The 23664-nt window shown below is 26.1% G+C and overlaps 1 protein-coding gene across 1 annotated transcript in view; it reads right to left on the bottom strand.

The window, feature by feature from the left end:
* LOC109598038 (homeobox protein ceh-31) overlaps positions 1-19499 on the bottom strand; it is a 37119-nt gene extending 17620 nt beyond the window's left edge. Inside the window, exons 1-2 of the mRNA XM_020013882.2 lie at positions 18761-19499; positions 13787-14034 (exon numbers count right to left, since the gene is read on the bottom strand). Coding sequence (XP_019869441.2) covers positions 13787-14034; positions 18761-19145 — 633 coding nt within the window. The 5' untranslated portion in view covers positions 19146-19499. The remainder of the gene's footprint in view (positions 1-13786; positions 14035-18760) is intronic.
* Positions 19500-23664: the final 4165 nt, after the last annotated feature.

Raw genomic sequence — 23664 nt, 5'->3', positions numbered from 1 at the left:
GATTCACTCAATTGATTAATTAGAAGTTTATAGAGAATTAAACTTCCTAATGAAACTCAATAAAAATTAGATCTATTGAATTTTCACTGTTTAATAATTTTGCCTGTTTAATAGAAATTAAAAATTGATGAAGTAAAATATCTTTTTACACAAATAAACAATAATTTAATTTCATTGAATACAGTGCCGCTAAAATTATTTGAAAAAATATTTCAGATAAATGGAGTTACTATTTGAGTTTCCAAAGTTACCCCCACCAAATCTACAAAAACGGAATGGGGGCAATTAATTTTAGCACAAAAGTGTTTCCTTTTTGTAATGATTTTTTGATTGAATTTCAATCAAACATTTTTGAAAAACTTACCCTGTGTTTCAAAATAAAATTAAAACTGTTAAAATGTAAAAATTGGAGACTAAATAATTTTAGTTAAGTCACAAATTCTACGAAAAGCAGCATTAAACATTTTTTCAATTAAACGTTGGCTCATAAAGTAATAAAAAAAACTACCAAAATTTTATGACAAAATAAGGTCAGACATTTAAATATTATTTTTGAATATACAGGGTGATTCACTCAATTGATTAATTAGAAGTTTATAGAGAATTAAACTTCCTAATGAAACTCAATAAAAATTAGATCTATTGAATTTTCACTGTTTAATAATTTTGCCTAGTTTAATAGAAATTAAAAATTGGTGAAGTAAAATCTTTTCACACAAATAAACATTATTTGAAAAAATATTTCAGATAAATGGGGTTACTATTTGAGTTTCTAAAGTTACCCCCCACCAAATTTGCCAAAACGGAATGGGAGCAATTAATTTTAGCACAAAAGTGTTTCCTCTTTGTAATGATTTTTTGATTGAATTTTAACATTTTTGAAAAACTTACCCTGTTTCAAAATAAAATTAAAACTCTTAAAATGTAAAAATTGGAGACTAAATAATTTTAGTTAAATCACAAATTACACAAAAAACAGCATCAAACATTTTTTCAATGAAATGACTGTATCAAATGTCTGATACTAGATTTATATCAATAAACTCGAAATGTTCATAAAAGAGTCGTTTATACCATCAAATTATGAATTGGTTGTTTTCTAGGAAAATTTCATAATCATTTTCCTGGAACACCTCTATCAAACCCTGTATATGTAGTTGTATGACAGCTGTTTTTTTGGGAACAACTAATAATGGTAATTGATGTATAATTAAATTTATTCTAGTTTTGTGTTCAACAATTTAACGTGTATTGTGTATCAAAGAAAAATATGAATAATTGTGATGAAAAATGGCAATATATTTATATTTTTATTAATGATGGCTTTTAGCACATAAAATGAAAAATAAATTATAAACAGGGAGCACACGTCTGTACATTTGTTAGTTGAGTGGTTCACGTCAAACGTAATTAGTAGTTTCCGGCTGAGTCGGTGTTAATCGTTTGAAATTCGAATATCCTGCCTTATTTTGGTTGGGCATCTAATGTCCTATCCTTCTCTCTTCTGTGATTTACCGCATCTGGTGTGTCGAACACGCTCCACGTTTTACGTTAAGCACTCAAATGCAAATGATCGACTTAACTCTGTTCAGCCTGTTCTGCTCTTCTCTCCTCCTCTCGCCCTTACCCGTTTATTCGTGATTCATTTGTGTTTCATCGATTACCCTGATTTTACTGATGATAAATTAATGAGTTTATAGAAGGGTTCTGCTCCATGCAAAAGGAGCGCCGACATAAAAGTATATCATAAAAATTTATTCTGTCAATAATTTCATAGTTCTAAGTATTATTATTATTATTATTATTATTATTGTTTGTTTTACTTTTTTTTACATTGTTTTCTTCTAAGAACCAATGTGTCAGTATTCTGCACATAACAGTTTAGATGATACAATTAAATGTACAACAGGATTCCAATATTTGGTTTTAAAATCAAAAAAGAAAGAAACCATTAAATTAGACAATTATGGAATTCTTCTTGTACAGGATGCCTCCAAAATGTCTGTACAGAATTTGTGGGTACAGACAATTTGTATTTTACAATTAAAACTTTTATTACTTAATTTTTATTAACTTCATTTGAAAAATCTAAAAATGTTCATTGTTTAGACATGCTTTTAACTCTCATTCGGTTAAAATGATTAAATAATTGTTTATATATTGGGCATGAGCTACTTGTTTATCAAAAAGTAATAAAAAATAGTAAAGAAACCAATTAAATTAGCAAATTATGGAATTTCTCTTGTACAGGGTGCCTCCGAAAAGTCTGTACAAAATTTGTGGGTACAGACACCCTGGAATTTACAATTAAAATTTTTATTACTTAATTTTTATTTAAACGACATTTGAAAAATCTAAAAATGTACATTGTTTAAACATAATTTTAACTCTTATTTGGTTAAACTGATTAAACCATTGTAGATATACAGGTACGAGCTCATAATTTATCATAAATGAAATGACTAAAAACACTTACATTAATTAATTGATGTTATTAAATATTTAATAATTTCTGCATCACCTCATAATAAATTAATAGCTTCCATCGATGCTAGAAGAATTAAGAGTAGCCACAAAACTACATCAAATTTAGTTTTAACTCTTTGGTTATTTAATTCATTTTTTATATATCCATTAATTACTATAAAAATCTAATATTAACAATAAATATTTTTATAATAATAATTTTGAGAAATTTGTAAATTTGAACATACTTATTAATATCATATTGAATTTATTCGTATAAACAGGAAATAATGTATAATAATAAACAACATTCCAGGTTCCTTCCATTTTTACATAAGTATGTATCCATGCAAACTACATAGTATGTGGTGAGTTATTTAAATTTACAGTAACTAGTTTTTTGTCGTTTACTAGCGTAAAATAGAAAATAAATATGATTTTCTAAATGACTATATTTTGTGATTAATCACTAAAAATTTTATGCATGATTTCGAAAGTAATCTGAAACGTTGATACATTGAGAGCATGTGCGTGAATTTTTATAAACTCACGCTTATTTTAGACATCATCCTTAATACCCGTCTAGTTTATTTCTCTGCAGAATGCTGCACCATTCTAAAAGACAAATAATTTCCCAGTAGAGTCTACAGTATAGACCAATATAGCCCGTGTATTATAATTAGCGGTGTACGTCATATATGATGTCACAAACACTCAAACATAAATTGAATTAAGATGGACGTTTTTGGAATTTCTACGTAAAAAAGAGGGTGCGATTATTTTTTAGAGAACTCAAGAATTAATTGAGAATAAATGTTTTTGAGTTATGTTGAGCATTTATGTTGTGAGTAAAACAAAAACAAATTTAAATATTTTATTTTAAAATGTCCTAAATCACATTTATTTATAAGTAATTGGAATTATATTACTTTTACACTAAACGAAGTTGAATTATTTTGTTAATAATAGAAAATAACAGACACAATTCGACAAAATAATTAATTAGTAATGACTGAAACTGAAAATCTGTTTTTATTACAGACAAAAATTTAACTTTTGCTATTTTCAACTAAAAGTGCTTTATAATTATTTAATATGTATCATATATATTTATAAATTGCTATTGTACAATAATTCTGTACTAAATGTTTTAAAAGTATAAATGGTCTCCTTATTATCAATAATGTAAATAATTAAAGTGAAATAGAAGCAGTGGGAGACTTTTATTGTCTCTGTCATGCATAATGTCTCTCTCGAAATTCTGTAGGATCCCCGAAAAGACTACCATCAATTCTCAAGGTGAAAATAGTACAAAATTGAGAATAACGAGAATACGTGACATCATGTTAATAATTTGAATATGGCAAAAATAATCCAAACTAAGAAAGATTTTAATAACCTAACCTACCAAGAAGCCAAACAATCAGTTCAGATTTTTACTGTTCATAAAACGACCCAGTTCTTGAAAAACTTACTCAATAGAAGAGATATTCTGTTTCCTCATATCAATGCAAGACCATAAGTCTCACTAGAGACCCTAAATAAGTTTCAAAATGTTCTACCTCATCTATCATATTAATTAATTGTTATTATTTTTGAGAGTTTAAATAATTATATGAATATGTCACAATAGTTAATATTATTTGAGAGAACGTGTTAAAACATTAAGTAGTAGTTTTAAACGTTTTATGTACTAATATGTGTAATATTAGTAAGAAGAAATTGCAGCGTCATTTAGTAAGTAAACGTGCTAAAAGTCGCCGGGTTTATTCGAGTGCATCTCTGTAACCATAATCTCATAAACGCCCATTAAAGTTTCACAATGATGTCATCAGGCAAGGTAACTTGATAAATAGTCGATAAGAAAGCACAGATAAAACGCAGTTCAACATAATTCGACGCCTTTCGTATTAACTTTTAAATCGGGACAGACGAATATAAGAAACAAAGCGACGCATCTCAATGTACTTTTATGACTGGACTGCTATTTCATTTCATTTTTCATTTTGAAAACAAATTCCTCACGTTTGTTATGTGTATCATTCACATTCACTATCAGGGTATTAAATATTGTTTTTCTTCTTTCCTTCTGGAATTATTTCACTCAATGTGCTGTGTGTTTTTTATTATCTAGTTACATTGAATTACTCGAATAATATTTATTCTACGAAAATGTACTTAACTGATATGTAATTATTGTGACTACAAGCATACTTATTTTTTGTTAATTATTTTATTATATTATACACAAATAAAAATGAAACCTGATTTCAACAAAAATAAATATAAAAAAATAGAATTAAGAATTTCAATTTATAAATTTTAAAAAATTAAGCTTGGAATTAATTTTAGAAAATTAAAATTTAACAATTATTTTAAATTTACAGTATTGGCGGAAAATAGAGCAACTTTTTTAAAATTCAAATAACTTTTGTCCTGGTTTATTATATTCAAAAAATATGTATATTGTTAATCAACTTCCCTTTATAAATTTTACAATTACATAGTTAAGCAATAAAAAAATAGAGTTTAATTTCACCGATGATTATTTGTTTTGAGCAGGCAAAAAGTAGAGCAACTTATGTTATTTGAAGTTTTATTAATACAAATAATTTGTAATTCGTATTTTAATTAATTCTACACAATAATATATTGTGACTACAAGAATACTTATTTTTTGTTAATTATTATATTATATTATATACAGATAAAAACGAAATCTGATTTCAACAAAAATAAATATAATTTATATAATAATATAAAGAAATAATCTTAAAAAATCAAAAATAGATATAAAAAAATAGAATTAAGGATTTAAATTTATATATTTTAAAAAATTAAGCTTGGAATTAAGTTTAGGAAATTTACAGTATTGGCGGAAGGTTTGGAAGTTATTCATAATAATGGGAACTTTACAATAGTAAAGTTTTCTTCTTCAAAACCATGAATAAATCTTACTGATTACTATACTCTTTGTGTCTTATTTTGATGTTCACTATCTCCCATGTTGTTCTTCAATATTTCTTTAAACATAAAACGATCCATGATATTCTCTATTCAAAAGTGAGGATCCATTCCAAATCCCGAAAAACAGTCCCATACCATTACCGACCCGTCGCCGTGTTTAATAGTGACGTTTCATGATCAAGTCTTACATATAAAATCCCCATTTTATTTTGCTGAAACTCAGTAAAGGATCTTTTTGGGAGTACGATGAAATTTGTTTATCCCGAAACCTATTGGTTTTTCTTGGTCTTCCAGTTTCATTTTTTCCTTTTCCATTTTCAAATCTTGAAAATTGTTGTAAAACACGCGGTTACAATCAAGCGATATTGATTTTTCTCTCATCGGATTGAAAAAACGATACAATCCGTGATTTTAATAGATAATTTCTTTCGACGAGGCATTATATTAACTTTGTTTACTTTGGTGTATACTGTAAAATTAAAAATTATTGTCGATTTTGTAGAAATTAGTGATATTTAGTAAAATTGCCAGCCGAATATTTAGTTTTTTGATTTGTAGCTGACAAAATTATTTTTAATATAAGAAATATTCACCGATATGTTTGTATATAAAAGGTGTCAGCAATTTATGTATTTTTAAAGTTGTCAAATGTCACATTTCGACCTCTGGACACTCACGTAAATTTTCCTGTCGTGGATATAAAAATATGTGATATCAAGAATCAACCAATTTGAGGCTATTGTCTGTACGTAAGTATTGTATGAAAAATCTATTTAAAATCGATTTAAAAATAAAATAAAAGTATCCAATAATATAGTTAATTAGAGAGAAAAATATTATTTCCTATGTGATTGTTACCTTATTTTTAAAACCGTGTTAATAACCAAGTTGTTTGCTGAAATGTTCCGCGTAAACAGGACAAATAATATGTTTCACTTATTCACTCCAAACTTCCGTCAGTGAAAACATGTGTCGTGTTATTGTCAACAAAATAGATAATGTAATTTTTTCCTGTACAAAATTGGAATAAAATATACTTATATTGTACGTAAAAGAAGTTTGAAAGAAGAAATTAATCAGTCGAAGCCAATATACTCTTTTACCGGCAAATAGATCAAAAGACATATTGGGAACATTTTGAAGTGGCATGAAAATGTATACAAGTACAATTTTATACGCATCTTATTGGTTCTAATGTATTTATAAATTTATGTTAGCAAGGAGGCGTTTATCTTAATTTATGTTTGCAGAAAGATATAACTTACAAACCATTGAAGTGAGCTAAAAACTGAAAGCATACGTATTTTGAGAAATTAACTGTAACATATGTGAAAACCAGGCCCGTAATGTTCTGTATTTTGCATTCAACTAAAATAATCAACCGAGTAATATTTTAATAAATTAAATAAAAAATATATTATTAAATATAAAACTTCACAAATGTCATAAATAATTTATGCATTGTCCGTGTTAATTATTATAATGAATGCATTCCAAGAATTTACGTTTCTATACAGCACAATTTACCGCATCAATTGCACTTTTTTACTTAATGCATCACATAAATATTATGTTTATAAACACGTATAAACGTAAAGTTGCGTAAAATGTTCAACATATTTTAATGCAGGGTGTCATAAAGTGAACGTAAATGTAATTTAAAATGCAAAATAATAAAGTTAACTAATTAAATTGATTAAATCTAAACTTAACACAATTATGTTATGATAAACAATATCGATAAAAATTAATTGATTAATTACTTATTTACAGTTGACCAGCAAAGTTGTGCCAGTCTAGTTTTAAATAATTAAAACAAGACTGGCAATTCAGCAGTCAATTGGCTTGAAAAGATAATGTAGATAGTTCAGTTACTGCCAACAAATTTTAGTGGGTATTTTAAAATACTTTAAACGAGAAATGTGGTATAATTAAGTGCTATATGCATAAGCTATTAAGTTCGGTACGGTCCGATCTGACAGTTGGAACTATAAATAAGAGCAAAGCATGCCGACAGGATCGGCTGCTACACCACACTCCACCATCATAAGATGCTATTAAAAAAAATTAGACAAATTGGTTATTACTCTTAAAATTAGCCTTTTCAGAGTTTACATTTGACTTACATCAGTAAAAAATATACGCTAATTGACACTCATGTTATTTCATTCTTTCTTTCTTTTTTCTTCTCATTATCAAATTTTTAAATGTTCCATGGTTTTATTATTATATTAGTATATTGATAAATATTAGATACACATTCATCATACATCTCTGATTTTTATTGTTAAATGATTTAACACAATTGTTTTTAGGTTTTGAAAAGATTTATCATTCAACGCAATGTACCTTGTTCAAGGTGTCCCAGATTGGTTGTAATTAATTTCTAGACCAGATAAAAAGAATTCGACTTAATTGTCGATGGCTCACATTTTTTATAAACATTGCCACACACCACATTTAGATATCTGTTTGAAAAACTGTTTAAATTAATTTTTTGACAAATGGTAAACATTTTTATTTAAAAAACATAATAAAGATGTTTAAATCTCTGCATATTAAAATAAATAAAATATATATTCTTATTGATTGGTTGATTTTGGTTGTAATTGATTTCTAGACCAGATAAAGAAAATTCGACTTAACTGTCGATATCTCAATTTTTTAAAAACGTTGATTACCACAAACTACATTTAGATATATCAAATGTCTACTTAAAATGACATGACAGAATCTGAAAAACTGTTTAAATTAATTTTTTGATAAATGGTTAATACTGAAACATCTCCTTAAAATTTCGATACAATTTGTGTAAGCTTTCCAAAAATATATAATTTATATATAATAAAATTTGAGATACTAAAAGAGTATATAGAAAGATTTTAATGTTTGTCAATAAATAAATATCTAAAAAAGTTATTATTACACTTCTTTGAAATGTCAACTTTTGTAGACATTTTATAAACGGTAAAACTTTATGTGATTTAGACTTACTTAAAAACTTTAATTTAAAAACTTCATCTTTTTGTTTAACCATTGATTTAAAAAACATATTAGAGATGTTTAAATCTCTGGATATTAAAATAAATAAAATATATCTTCTCATTAAAATTCAACAAAACATTTAATTTTATTTTTAGTTATTTCAGTTATAAAAGTACTGAAAAACATTTATATGTAAAATGTCCTTCAATGTTTATTGTCTTGTTATGTGTTTATTGTTAAATGATTTATCACAATTGTTGGAAAAATTTATCATTCAATACTATGTACCTTGTTCAGGATGTTCCAGATTGGTTGATTTTGGTTATAATTGACTTCTAGATCAGATGAAGAAAAATGGACTATCGACTTAATTGTCGATTGCTTAAATTTTTTATAAACGTTGATTGCCACAAACCATATTTAGATATCTTTAATGTCTACTTAAAATGATATGTTGCAGAATTTACATATACAATTATATACAATTTGTAACAAAATTCGAGATACTAAAAGACTATAGAAAGATTCGGAAACATTTTAACGTTTGTCAATAAATAAATAACTAAAAAAGTTATTATTACACTTTTTCTATGTCTTTTTTTGTAGACATTTCATAAAAGGTAAAACTTTATGTGATTTCAACTTATTTATAATATTTAACTTAAAAACAAATAAAAAAACATTTAGAGGTATTTTGTTTTTGTTTAACCATTGCTTTGCTGCAAGAACACATTTTTAAAACACACATCAAATATTTTTAGTTTAGTGTTTCAATTTTACATAAAATCTCCTTTAAAAAAGATTTTAAAGAAGAGAATCTTTGAATATTAAAATAAATAAAATACATATTCTCATTAAAATTCATCACAACATTTAATTTTATTTTTAGTCATTTCAGTAGAGATTCCTAGAAAACTACTGAAAAACATTTATATGTAAAGTGTCCTTCAATTTTTATTATCTTCAATGAAATTTACAAGAACACACGTTTGTTTTGGTATTAAAATTGTTTTACTCACGTTTATATTGTGTTCAATAAATATGTGAAATTTGTTAAATGATTAACTGTAGCGCTCTGTCTCCGAAAAATCTATTTTCAGCTTGAAAATTGCTGGTAGACCTTTCGGGGACACTCTCTATATACACTGATATTTCTCCTTTAAGAAATTGTACAAAAAAGACAAATTTTGTATTATTTGAATATGTTGTTTTTTTGTGTTCCTTATTAATTTTCTTCGATTATTGATCGTGTACAATCAAAAAATAAATTATTATAAATTATTAGTTGACTTTTTTACCCAATATTAAAGGACTAAATAAATTGATTTTATTTATAAATGCATTAAAAATTTATACTCAATTTCGTTGAAGTTTATTTTGAATTTGTTGCTGTCGGTGTCAGTAATCTAACACTTTAATTAAATCAATGCAGTATTAAATTTTATTATGCTAAATAAAGATATAAAAAGTTAATTTGAATAAATAGCTACATTATAGCCAATTACGTACAATAATATTACATGATTGTATCACAAAAAAGCAAATAACGTAATGTTAAATACTAATTAATAAATGTAAGTGTAGCTGAACATGAATATTGTAAAAAGTGCATTGTATTTATTGAATAGTAAATATAAGGAAAGTATAAAAATGCAAGTCACCCTACAGTGAAGGCAATTAGTAACGTTTATTTTAAGAATCAAATAAAACATCCACAAAAGAGATTTCACGTTTATTAATGATGGAGCCTTTTACTTAATAGCTTGGATCTCACAATCAATGTAAATACGAAAATAGGCGTTTGTGAATCGTTGGAAGGGAGGCTTAGGTTTTTAGGGGAGAAGGGGCAGTTATGATGAGTTGGTGCGGCAGCTTTTCATTTACTTTCTGCTCCAGTAAAGACTTATGTTACTGCTAATTGCCTATCAACTTGCAAATATTAACTCAACTGCTAGCTTTTTGAATAGCCGAAGCACTTTAATCAACTAAATTATCCATTACCAATTATGTAATCTAAAGGTTTAATACTACACATTACACACTTTTATATTTTTAACAAAATTGTAAACAAATTATTACATTCATTACAGACCACAAAATTAATTATAAAATTATAATTTTAGTGTAGCAGTTAATGTTGTGGTTATTGCCAATAGGAACAACTAAATAACAACAAATATATTGGATAAAATTTCTGGCAAATTAAATTAATATTTAAATGGAATTTTAAGCAATATATTTAATAAAGAGTAGACTTTTAAAGGTGCCTTAATCATATGTAATATGAATAAGAAAATTCAAGTACAAATATAATTTCACGCCAGCAACATTATAAATTCCTAAGATGGCGATGCTTTTATTAAAAAAAACTGAAGACAATTATATATATTGTGATAAATAATCGTAGAGCAAAAGGGCCAGAAATCGCTGAAACTAAAGGCATCTTCATAATAATGTTTAAATCACTACCTCATCCACCATATTCGGCCTAATTATTTCCTATTTTTAAACATAAAAATAGAAAAACGTTGGATTAAGTGTATCTAAGTGAAATAATTCATATTCTACGTGTTTAAGCTCAACTCCAAGATGCGAATGTATTTTTGTGATCAGGTTAGAGCAACAAAATAAAGGAAATCTACAAGGCACGCACATGTAAACAATGAATTTTCATTTCGTTTTCAGTAATGATTTTTTTTTTAATTTATGTACTAAAAATAGAAATTTAGTATGATCTTTTGAATTACTATAATATTCAAACTATTCCTAATAGGACATCTGCATCGTTTCAAACGTGCTTATGTATAATATTGAAAGTCATTAAATTAAAGATTCTTTCAGAAATAAGCCATTTAATTTTGTCGACAAAATTATCGTTTTAACTCTGTATTTAAATATAGATCCTTTAAAGCAAAAGTGTTTGACTTATGAATGATAAGTCGCTTGAGGAAGAAACTTGTTACAAAAATTCTTGTATAGAATTTTACGAAAATGAAATAGCAGTAAACAAGAAGCTCAATCTCCAAAAAATTGAGAACACCAAGTAAAACCGATAATCAAAGTAATCGGGGTAAGAGGTGAGAAAGTCAGCTTAGAAAAGGATAGCGAATGCAGGAACCCCAATGATGTAAAACGAGACAAATTTTGTAATTAAAAGAGCTTTAGGAGTTTGTAATGGCGTCAAACTTACAAATAATTGAGGCGTTCTTTTTTTATACAAGACTTCAAAGATAGTGATAAAATTTAAGGTTTGCCGGATTACACTTACAAAAAAACTTAACAAAGAAAATACCAAAGTAAATATTATTGTTTATATGCTTAATTAATAATAAATTAATTTTATTGCACTAATTGCATTTTATCTATATAAAGTATGGGTTACCGAAGTCCATGATTGTTTAGCTTATGTTGATTAGTGCTATTTAAGTATTTAAAACATTCATAATTTCTTATATTGTTTGTCAAATCTAACTCGAAGCTTTAGAGGAATAGAACTGCCACACAAGACAAAAATAATAAACGAATTCTATTTTGTATTTGAAGAAAGAAAAATAATTTATTATAACCATTTACAAGAACAGTACTTACTCAAAGTTACGTTAAACTACTTTGTAAATTATAAATTTAAATGTGTATTTTTGGTAATATATTTTAAGATATTCGGAAGTCGTAAATTTATATGTTTATATCATCAAATGTTAAATGTACGTAGCATTGAGCACAGGTGACCAAATAGGTCGGCGGCCATATCTTAGAAACTAGTAATCAAGTACGTATAATTTTATTACGGATACTAGATATGATTTCTACAACAGATTTTTATTCTGGAGATAGAATTAAATAGTATTTTATGTATTCACAGCTAATAGTAGTGTATCATGGATCCCATTTGTTTGGTATTTAATTTAATTTTTTTATATTTAATATTTATATTTTTAAATGTCCTGTAAAAAAGATATTAAGATTAAGACTTTTTTGGGTTTTTATGTTTCATTTACCTACACAAAAATATATACCACATCATTTGAAATTTTCAGTGGTGGTCAAATCTAATGCCTATTGAAAAACAGCTACAAAATTTTTATAAAATGTATTAGAGAGACTAAAAACTCCTTTTTTTAACTTAAGTTTATCACGTTACGACCATTTTATTTTAAGAGACACAGTGAAAATATTTTAATACAAAATATGACGATTGTCATTAAAATTACATTTTAATTAATACGTTAGAAAGAAAACATGACTGTTCTAATAAACCAGTGGTGTTGAGCCCTCTTCTGTATTCATAGCTAATAGTAGTGTATCATGGATTCCCTTTGTTTGGTATTTAATTTATTTTTTTTTTATATTTTATATTTTTAAATCTCCTGTAAAAAAGATATTAAGATTAAGACTTTTTTGGGTTTTTACGTTTCATTTACCTACACAAAAATTTATCAAATCTAATCCCTATTGAAAAACAGCTACAAAATTTTGTAAAATGTATTACAGAGACCAAAGAACTCCCTTTTTTAATTTAAGTTTATCATGTTACAACCATCTTATTTTAAGAGGCACAGTGAAAACTTTTAATAAAAAATATGACGAATGTCTTAAATACACTTTAATATGTTAGAAAGAAAACATGACTGTTCTGATAAACCAGTGATGTTGGGCCCCCTTCTGTTTTTGTTATATAAGTTAAGCCAATTTAATTTATTTAGATTCTATAATTTATAATGTAGAAAAAGAAGTTAAAATAAACTGTGCTTTATAATTTAAGGATATGCCTGAAAATAGAATAAATATTGAACAATAAAATGGTAATTCTTGCCTGTCACTTATGTTAAAAAAGGTTTGGTTACAGATTATTATGAACCTACTATAAAATATCAATTAAGTGCAAACCACTCGTTCGTTTGCTTGACATTTTAATTAGATCTCAATAAACCAAGGTGCAAGCGACATGTTGTGTATGTGGTAAAATATATTTTGTTGGGAACTGACTCAAAGTGACATTAGTAGAGTTGTAGCAAAATAGACTCTTTCAGATTGAGGTTGGCTAGTCAGAGAAGAAGAATCAGACACGGACGACTACAAAACTTTCATTTGGTCTCCTGTCGACTCTTAAAACTTGTTTAAACTAACTCTTCCCCGGACATGCTACACAAACATCTTATGCAACTTCCAGAATTCTTTTAGCAATAGGGAACTAGAATTACATTATATGGAAAGAAATTTATGTGTTGAGAATGTTGGTTATTTATGTTAAAAGAATGGTTTCTGCATTTTTAATTGTAAATAATTATCAAATACTACATAATATGTTTTTTATAATTTACTGACATTAACATCCGTAAGTTATGCCGCCTAGTAAAATATTAGTTACCTGCGTTTCAGTGACATTCAACAGCTTGGCCATCTCTGATCGTTCACTGCTACTAAGATACTTTTTAATTTCAAATTGTTTTTCTAACTCGAAGATCTGCCGACCGGTGAATGTTGTCCTAGCTTTTTTCTTTTTGCTTTTCATATCTCCATCTTCTACAATTGATTCTAAGGTTGGTTGTAAAGGCGTTGAGTCTACTTTTAAATTCACAGGTTCTCCTTTAGTCTTTTTTCTCTTCCTTGTAGTTTCTGAAAGCAATTATTAAGCAAATTAATTTTCATTTTATCTGAAATAAAATACACAAAATGATATATTCACTGATTAGAAATCAAAAAAAATCATGGAAACATTTATTGTTTTTTACAGCCTGTATGTTTGAATCTTTCCAGGATCAAGTTTGTATAAAACTTTTTTCCTTACATACCACGTATGGTTACAATTTGATATATTTATTTAGTGACCCTTGTATATGTACATATTTACATAATAAAAAGAATTGCATATTAAATAAAAATGAACAATGTGATTTTCTGCATAATTTAAGGCAAACAAATATACATTTACAAGTACCTACTAAATACTATAATATTTTATAGAAAGAATATCTTATCCACGTGTTTTTAACCACAATTTTGCCACGTCCTGTTTTTCGATGTCATCTGGAAACAATAACATCTAATACATTCTATTAATTATCAAAAAAGATATGTGTGGTCAGATAACGTAAAATCTCACATTTTCAAAAAATAACTTGTCATGAAACATCAAATCGGATTCAGTGACACTCATCAGTCACTGATTTATTGAGAATAATTTCATTATAATGATGAAATGATCAATTTGTGAATATTGTGTAGAACATTCGTTTACACATTAAAATATAAACAATATAAAACAAAGATGTCTAGCTGACAAAGAAGTACAGTTTAAATCAGGGTGAGGCAAGGCAATAATGTAATAATAATTTTTATTAATATCAATTATATATATTAACATAAAGACCAAATATAAAAAATATGTTTAAAGGACTTTTCTTCATATTCAATATGTTTTATAAGTATTAGATATGAAACTGTCCTTTGAATCGAAACAACACTATATTTATTTTTAAGACTATCTCGTTGCATACAAGGTCTACAATTGATTTTTTATGAATTATTTAACATAACGAGGCATCATACACCTTGTATGATCCAACTATGAATGTGAAACAATCATCTTCTAAAGCAAAAGCTAATTAAACAACATAATTGTGAATTTAAATCAAAACATAACTACAAATTTTATTTTATTTTTAACATTAATTTTTGAATTGAATTTGAAATCAACAGCATAGAGAATGAAGAAACCTTCTAAATAATGTATAACATGCCCTATTTCTCATTTAAAAATTTGGAGGTTGCTACTATTTCTCCAGGGAGATGTGGCGATAAAATTTTTCAGATGCAGATTATTTTATAACCTAGAATTGACGGGTATCCACAATTTTATAAATATCATAAATAATAATTAAAATAATAAATTTATTCCAATAGGGTGTTCCACACTGTACACTTTAAGACCCTGGTGATAATCACAATTTATTACGATCCAAAAGTTCTCTTTCTTAATATTTATATGTAATACATTTATCAAAAAATAAAAGTTGGTAAAGTTTTGGTTACCTGACCATATTATTTATAATTCGTTGCATTATACATCTTGTATGATTCAACTATGAATGTAAAACAATCATTTTCTAAAGTAAAAGCTAATTTTAATGTTAACTTTTGAATTGAATTTGAAACCGGCAGCATTTCTAAATAGAGAATGAAGAAACCCTCTAAATAATGTATAACATGCCCTATTTCTCATTTAAAAATTTGCAGGTTTCTACTATTTCTCAAGGGAGATTCAATGTGGCGATAAAATTTTTCAGTTGCAGATTATTCTATAACCTAAAATTGACGGTTATCCAGAATTTTATAAATATTATAAATAATAATTAAAATAATAAATTTATTTCAATAGGGTGTTCCACACTGTACGCTTTAAGCTCCTGGTGATAATAATAATTTATTACTTTCCAAAAGTTCTCTTTCTTAATGTTTATATGTAATCAGAAAATAAAAATTGGTGAAATGAAATTTTTCAGTTGCACATTATTTTATAATCTAAAATTGAAGGGTATCCAGAATTTTATAAATATAATGAATAATAATTAAAATAATAGATTTATTCCATTTTACACTTCACCCCTGGTGATAACAGGGGTGAAGTGTAATAATAATTTATTACAATCCAATTTTTTTCTTAATATTTAAATGTAATAATTAAAAAATAAAAATTGGTTACCTGACCACATTATTTATAATTCGTTGGATGTTGTTATCACCAGGGGTGAAGTGTAATAATAATTTATTACAATCCAATTTTTTTCTTAATATTTAAATGTAATAATTAAAAAAATAAAAATTGGTTACCTGACCACATTATTTATAATTCGTTGGATGTTGTGTAGTATAAGCACATTCTAAAATGTTTATCACTGACTTAATTCAGAGATTTTCAATGAATGTGGTTAATTAAAGTTCTAAGTAGTTAATTATGTTTATTATTACAGTAAATAAAACCTTTCGAAAAGTATTCAAGTACTAAAGTAGTTTACAAAATAATTTTAAATATGTCGGAACATGAAACGTTTGATGACAAGTTTATGACTGCGGTAATACATACAATTTTAATCTTAAAGCGACTACATTAACGCTCGTTTTAATAAAAGTAGAAACCATTACTTTATGCACTCTTTATTTCCCATATTTGTTTCTGATGTTTGTAGCTAATAAATTATTAAATTTCTTCGTCACAAAATTTATTTTAAAGTACGAGGGAATTTGTGTAATTAATTCGTTATATGTTTATGGAGAATTAAACGAAACCAATCTAAAAATTAGGATCAACCGGATGTGACATTAATATACAGAGCATCAAAGTTAATCTCTTCTTAAATTTAAACATTATTAACGATTGTTCTTTTTAATGGAAAGGTGGTCTTGATTGAAAAGGTATTTTTATTATCTATTCAAAGCTATTGGGGCTAAATTGGAGTGAAAGGTTAAATTATTTAAAAAAATAGGTTTGAAATATTGAAATGGTGGTTTCTGTATAAAATATTCGCAAGTCTGATTCATAAAAAACTACTACGAGTAGAATTTGACTTTTAGAATTCAATTTATATACAGAGTAATTATTAATTAGAAGTTTATGGGGAACTAAAGAAAGATGTCACTTTCAAGTTGAACCCAACAAATATTATTGTATTTATAAATGTAATTATAAACTTACAAGAAAGGGGGGAATCAAGTTCTGATTATGAATATTTTTTCGTATAGTTTTATTATATATTAATAATTGCAATATTACATTTCTATTTTGTCTGAATAAAGAGTATCTAGAAATGATTCCCTAGAAGATAAATATAATTTTTTTTATCAAAAAATTTGATTTTATTGATTCCACAAATTATTTCAAAAAATAAATAACATAAATAAATATTACATTTGTATATGTAACAATATTGTCGATTAACAACAATAGTTATTTGTGGACAAAAACCACATAATATTCAAAGCAATTGGGTCCAAATTACGGTGAATAGTTACAGAATTATGTTAAGTATTCATTATTAAAAAATATATATTTAAAAAAATTGGGTTTGAATAATTGAAATGGTGGTTTCTGTATAAAATATTCGCAAGTCTAATTCATAAAAAACGACTACGAGTAGAATTTTATGTCAAAGTAATGTTAGTCTTTTAGAACTTAATTTATGAATATACAGAGTAATTATTAATTAGTAATTTATGGGGAACTAAAGAAAGATATCACTTTCAAGTTGAACCCAACAAATATTATTGTATTTATAAATGTAATTATAAACTTACAAGAAAGGGAGGAATTAAGTTCTGATTATGAATATTTTTTCGTATAGTTTTATTATATATTAATAATTGCAATATTACATCTCTATTATGTCTGAATAAAGAGTATCTAGAAACAATTCCCTAGAAGATAATTATAATTTATGTTTTATCAAACAATTTGATTTTATTGAGGCCACAAACCATTTCAAAAATTAAATAATATAAATAAATATTACATATGTATATGTAACAATACTGTCGACTAACAACAATAGTTATTTGTGGATAAAAACCACATAATATGTGGTTTCAACAAGACATTATCATACACTAGATATTTATTTAGATAAGAGTAATTCATGATATATTTTAGAATTAAATATGTTTTTTAATAAAAATTAAAATATTGTTTATTTTTAAAATAATATTAAATGTTATAAAAAAAGACTAGTAAAACATAAAATGATAAATGATGAATAAAAGACGTATGATAGTTTAGGCAAATTTACGATCTTCGCACAATTTACTGGTTAGTTATTAATGATGCTCTTAGGTCTTAATAAAATGTAACGATCAAATAAAATGACATGTCTTTAGAAATGTTCTAGGCGCAATAAATATTTTTGCTAGTAACATAAAAACAATAAATACGACACGATCAGTTATTGAAATTAATTATTTACGTATTAATTCAGGATTAAATTTGTTCCTGTTTTAAAAATTCTATTTTTTTTTTACACAAAGAGTTCACAATAATAAAACGGATTAAAAACAAAAAGCTCCCATATTTTTTATTGCAGATACAACATTACATTTTGATTTATTTTATTGTGTTTATGCTTTGTATTTGAAAAAGTAGGTTTGGTACAAGAATGGCAATTATAGAATAGAATAGACTAGAATAGGTATAGAGACTCTTCTTTATATACACGTGGAAGTTTATTTATAAACAACAGATTGTTGCAAACACCAGTACCAAAAATGAAATACCTACGGTGTTGTGTTACGATGCCTTTTTGTTTTTGAAACTTGTTGAATGCGATATGTGTTGATTCGTTGCATTTTTACTAACCTTTTGCAGTCTTTAAGATCACTTTATCACCACGAACTGACAAGTTTAAAGGTTCAGAAACGTCAGCAACCGTTGATTGAATTTTGGTAAATTCATCGTCATGTGGAGGTGAGGTTGTACTATCGTTCATTCTTAACTTAACACTATCTTGAGTTTCTTTAACCTGAATGCCGAGAATGTTCTCTATGTAATGAGGTGTAGGCTTATTAGTTAACTTTCGATACACATGTTCGTGCCAAGATAAAGTTCTATTGATGAGCGTATCACTTGTGTTTTGTTGACTAATTATGTTACTCTTCGTGTCCAGGTCCGTCGATCCGATTTTCGGCACATACTCTTCCAAACTGGAAGCGAGCGAATCCTCTTCTTTTAAATCAGATGACATCTCTAATACACAACCATGTAATAAAAGTAAACTTGAACACAGAACCACTACGAATTCGAATACGATTACGGATACGAATACGAATAGGACAACGAAAACGAAAACGAAAACGGGAACTAAATGGAAAAACGAATGAAATAAACAAGTGCGGCGTGAAATGGGTGATTTGGTGAAACGTGTGTCGGTGTGTCGTGTATTATTTATTATTTTTTTTCGGTTAGCGACGCGCCGATTGTGATTGTAGTAGCGAGGAGACGTGGAGTTAGGTTAGTCGGTAGGATGCGGAGCGAATCTCATCGCGTAATCGGGAATACTGCAACTGAACTGGCCGCGCGCTCGTTCACCAAGACGTCATGAAAGCTGTCCGCATAACCGTTTGAAAGCTCGCTCGTATAAACTAAACGGCGATATTGGGGGTGCGCTGGGCGAGTACGCGCATTGCATATACTACCGGCTCGTGCTATGTTACATACCTACCAATCATAATTATCATTAACTTCAATCTAATCGACCTGCGTTTTGCTGATTATCACTTACCCGCTTACCGCCAAATTAACTCCTATTCACTAATAAATGCTTTCGCTCGCGCAATACGTCTACTTTGCGTCCTGACTGACTTTGCTACATAAACTCTTCACCAATTATTTTTCTTTCGTTATATTAATTATTCAATTTGTCATAATACTCAACAACAATTCAACTTTTCATAAGTTAGGGCACTCCTGAAAATTGTCAAAAACTCATTGGACTTTTAATAAAATCATGGATTTTTTTGGTAAAATATCACCAAAATCAGGAATTTTATAATTTATTTGATAATCATAATTTAATATACATAACAAATTAATTAAATAATAAATTTTATCACGAAAATGTCTTATTAAATACATTTTTCTTCGTCAAATAAATATACTGAAACTGTTACTGAAAAATAAATCAATTTACCACTAGTTAGGACCTCTGTGTTTCAATCTGATGATTTACAATATCACCAATATCAGGTTTATGATAATTTAATAATTTTAATTATAAAAATGATTTAGCAAATATTCTTTTAATTGTGTGAAAACTAAATCAGAGTTGTTGAACTGTATTTGGTAATGATAATTTAACATACGTACTGTAAATTAATTAAAATATTTTTTAAAATAGTCAGTATCATTAAGAAAATGCTTTAACAAATATTTGTCTTCTTCTTCAAAAAATAAATATATGGAAGTCATAATTTAATATACATAACAGATTAATTAAATAATAGTTATTATCACGAAAATGGCATATTAAATATATTTTTCTTCGTGAAATAAATATACTGAAACTGTTAATGAAATATAAACCAATTTACCACTAGTTAGAACCTTTATGTTTCAATCTGATGATTTACAATATCACCAATGTCAGGTTTATGATAATTTAATAAGTTTAATAACAAAATTGATTTTGCAAATATTTTTTAATTGTGTGAAAACCAAATCAAGCTTGTTGAACTTTATTTGGTAATGATAATTTAACATACGTACTGTAAATTAATTAAAATATTTTTTAAAATAATCATTATCATTAGGAAATTTGGTTTAACAAATATTTTTATTATTTTCTTCTTCAAGCAATAAATATATAGAATACATAATTGGAGTTGACTTCAAAATATGGGAGAAGAAATAAACGTCGTCAGTTACAGAATCTATATATCAAGACGATTTTAAATATAAACACAATCAGACATATTGTACTTTATTTACTAATGACAGTTTAATATACGTACCAATTAATTTAAAAATATTTTAAGAATAGTTATTTTACGTTACGTCATGACTGACTTTGTTTCATAATTATTTCTCATTCATTATATTAATTATTTAATTTGTTTTAATGCTCAACAACAATTCAACTTTTTATAAGTTAGGGCACTGCTAAAAATTGTCAAAAACTCATTGGAATTTTAATAAACTCCAAGTCCATATATGATTATGTATGTATACTTTATTTATGTTTTTATTTACATTCGAAATAAAAGCTCTAAGGATTTTTTTGATACAATGCCACCAAAGTTAGGAATATTATAATTTATTTGATTATCATTATTTAATATACATAGCAAATTAATTAAATAATTTTTATCATGAAAATGGCTTATTAAAATATATTTTCTTCGTGAAACTGTTACTGAAAAATAAATCAATTTACTAGTTAAGACCTCTATGTTTCAATCTGATTATTTACAATATCACCAATATCAAGTTTATGATAATTTAATAATTTTAATTACAAAAATGGTTTAGCAAATATTTTTTTAATTGTGTGAAAACCAAATCAGGCTTGTTGAACTTTATTTGGTAATTATAATTTAATATACATACTGTAAATTAATTAAAATATTTTTTAAAATAGTCATTATGATTAGGAAATTGGTTTAACAAATATTTTTGTTATTTTTTTTTTTTTTTTTTTCTTCTTCAAGGAATAAATATATGGAAATCATAATTGGAGTTGTACTTCATAATATTGGAAAAGATATCAACATGTCATCAACATCAGTTACAGCCTCTATATATCAAGACGATTTTAAATATCATCAAAATCAGACATATTGTAATTTATTTACTAATGACAATTTAATATACGTACCAATTAGCTTAAAAATGTTTTAGTAATTTTACATTGCGTCCTGATTGACTTTGCTACACAAACTCTTCACTAATTATTCAATTTGTCTTAATGCTCAACAACAATTTAACTTTTCATAAGTTAGGGCACGGTTGAAAATTGTCAAAAACTCGTTGGACTTTTAATAAAATCCACATATAATTATGTATGCTTTATTTATGTTTTTGTTTACATTCGGAATAAAAGCTTTAAGGATTGTTTTGGTACAATGCCGCCAAACTTAGGAATATTATAATTTATTTGATTATCACAATTTAATATACATAATAAAATAATTTAATAATTCTTATCACAAAAATGGCTTATTAATTATGTTTTGCTTCGCAAAATAAATATACTGAAACTGTTACTGAAAAATAAATCAATTTACCACCAGTTAGGACCTCTATGTTTCAATCTGATGATTTACAATATCACCAATATCAAGTTTATGATAATTTAATAATTTTATGGTGGTGGTTGAATGGTAGTTTAACAAATATTTTTTTAATTGTGTGAAAACCAAATCTGGCTTGTTAAACTTTATTTGGTAATGATAATTTAATATACGTACTGTAAATTAATTAAAATATTTTTTAAAATAGTTATTATTATTAGGAAAATGGTTTAACAAATATTTTTGTTATTTTTTTCTTCTTCTTCTTCAAGGAATAAATATATGAAAATCATAATTGGAGTTGTACTTCAAAATATTGGAGAAGATATCAACTTGTCATCAGTTACAGTCTTTAGATATCAATACGATTTTAAATATCATCAAAATCAAACATATTATAATTTATTTACTAATGACAATTTAATATACGTACCAATTAATTTAAAAATGTTTCAGGAATAGTAATTTTCATTTTTTAAATGGTTTTTATGAAAACCTTAATTGAATTTTCCTTAAAACCATTAGCAAAAAATCAACAACATTTGATCATTTTAGTGTGTTTCTGTCTATAAAACTGTTTTCGTTCGTGTTAATTATTTATTTTATATGTGCTTAAAAAAATAATTGGGGAGAATCAATAATTTCCTGAAATTCGACATATGAATTGCGAATTTGACATAATAATAAAAATTATATGTATATACTATTTCATATAAGAGAAAACAACATAAATCGAGTTTTAAAATACACAGATAATGAAAATATGTTCAAACATATTTTAAATTTTGTTTTCGTTTGCCTTTCCAAAACACTCAAATTAAGGCAATTAATTTTATTTCAATTAACACAATTAACGGAAATAATAACACAAAACAATAATCAAAAATACCACACATTATTGAATACTTTTCACAACAGCCTATCGATATTTCATTTATAACATTATCGTTGGTTTTTGTTGGATTGACGTTAATGATTTTATTTTAATTTTAACATATAAAAATACGTTTGTCCCATTAAATTTAGAACAGTTGGTAATTTTAGTTAATCTCAATTTCATTTACACCAATTAAAAAACTTCATAGAAAAACTTCTTTACCTTTGTCCGTCAGATAAATTATGTAGCATAATGGGCACACTTTACCACTCCATGTTTTGATCAGTGAACGAACTTCTTTGATAGTTATCAGTATTAATAATTTTCACAAAATATAAACAATATTTTTGTGAAAGTGTTATGTTAATGAGAGTGTCACTCAATTATTTTTTTTGACATCTGTCGTTTAGAAATAAAACCAATAATCAATTAATTTTTTATCAATCTGATACAGAACATATCATAAATAATATTTTTTATTTGCTTAATTAATTAATTAACTTTATTTCAATATTACCGTTGAATTTTTTTCCACAGTAATTAAAACAAATTCATAGTAAATTTTTAAAGTTAATAAAATACTCAACGCCCATGTATTT

Source organism: Aethina tumida, chromosome 1, assembly GCF_024364675.1.
Source record: "Aethina tumida isolate Nest 87 chromosome 1, icAetTumi1.1, whole genome shotgun sequence".
NCBI lineage: Eukaryota > Metazoa > Arthropoda > Insecta > Coleoptera > Nitidulidae > Aethina > Aethina tumida.
The sequence above is the reverse complement of the archived record's forward strand: the minus strand, read 5'-3'. Positions and strand labels throughout refer to the sequence as shown.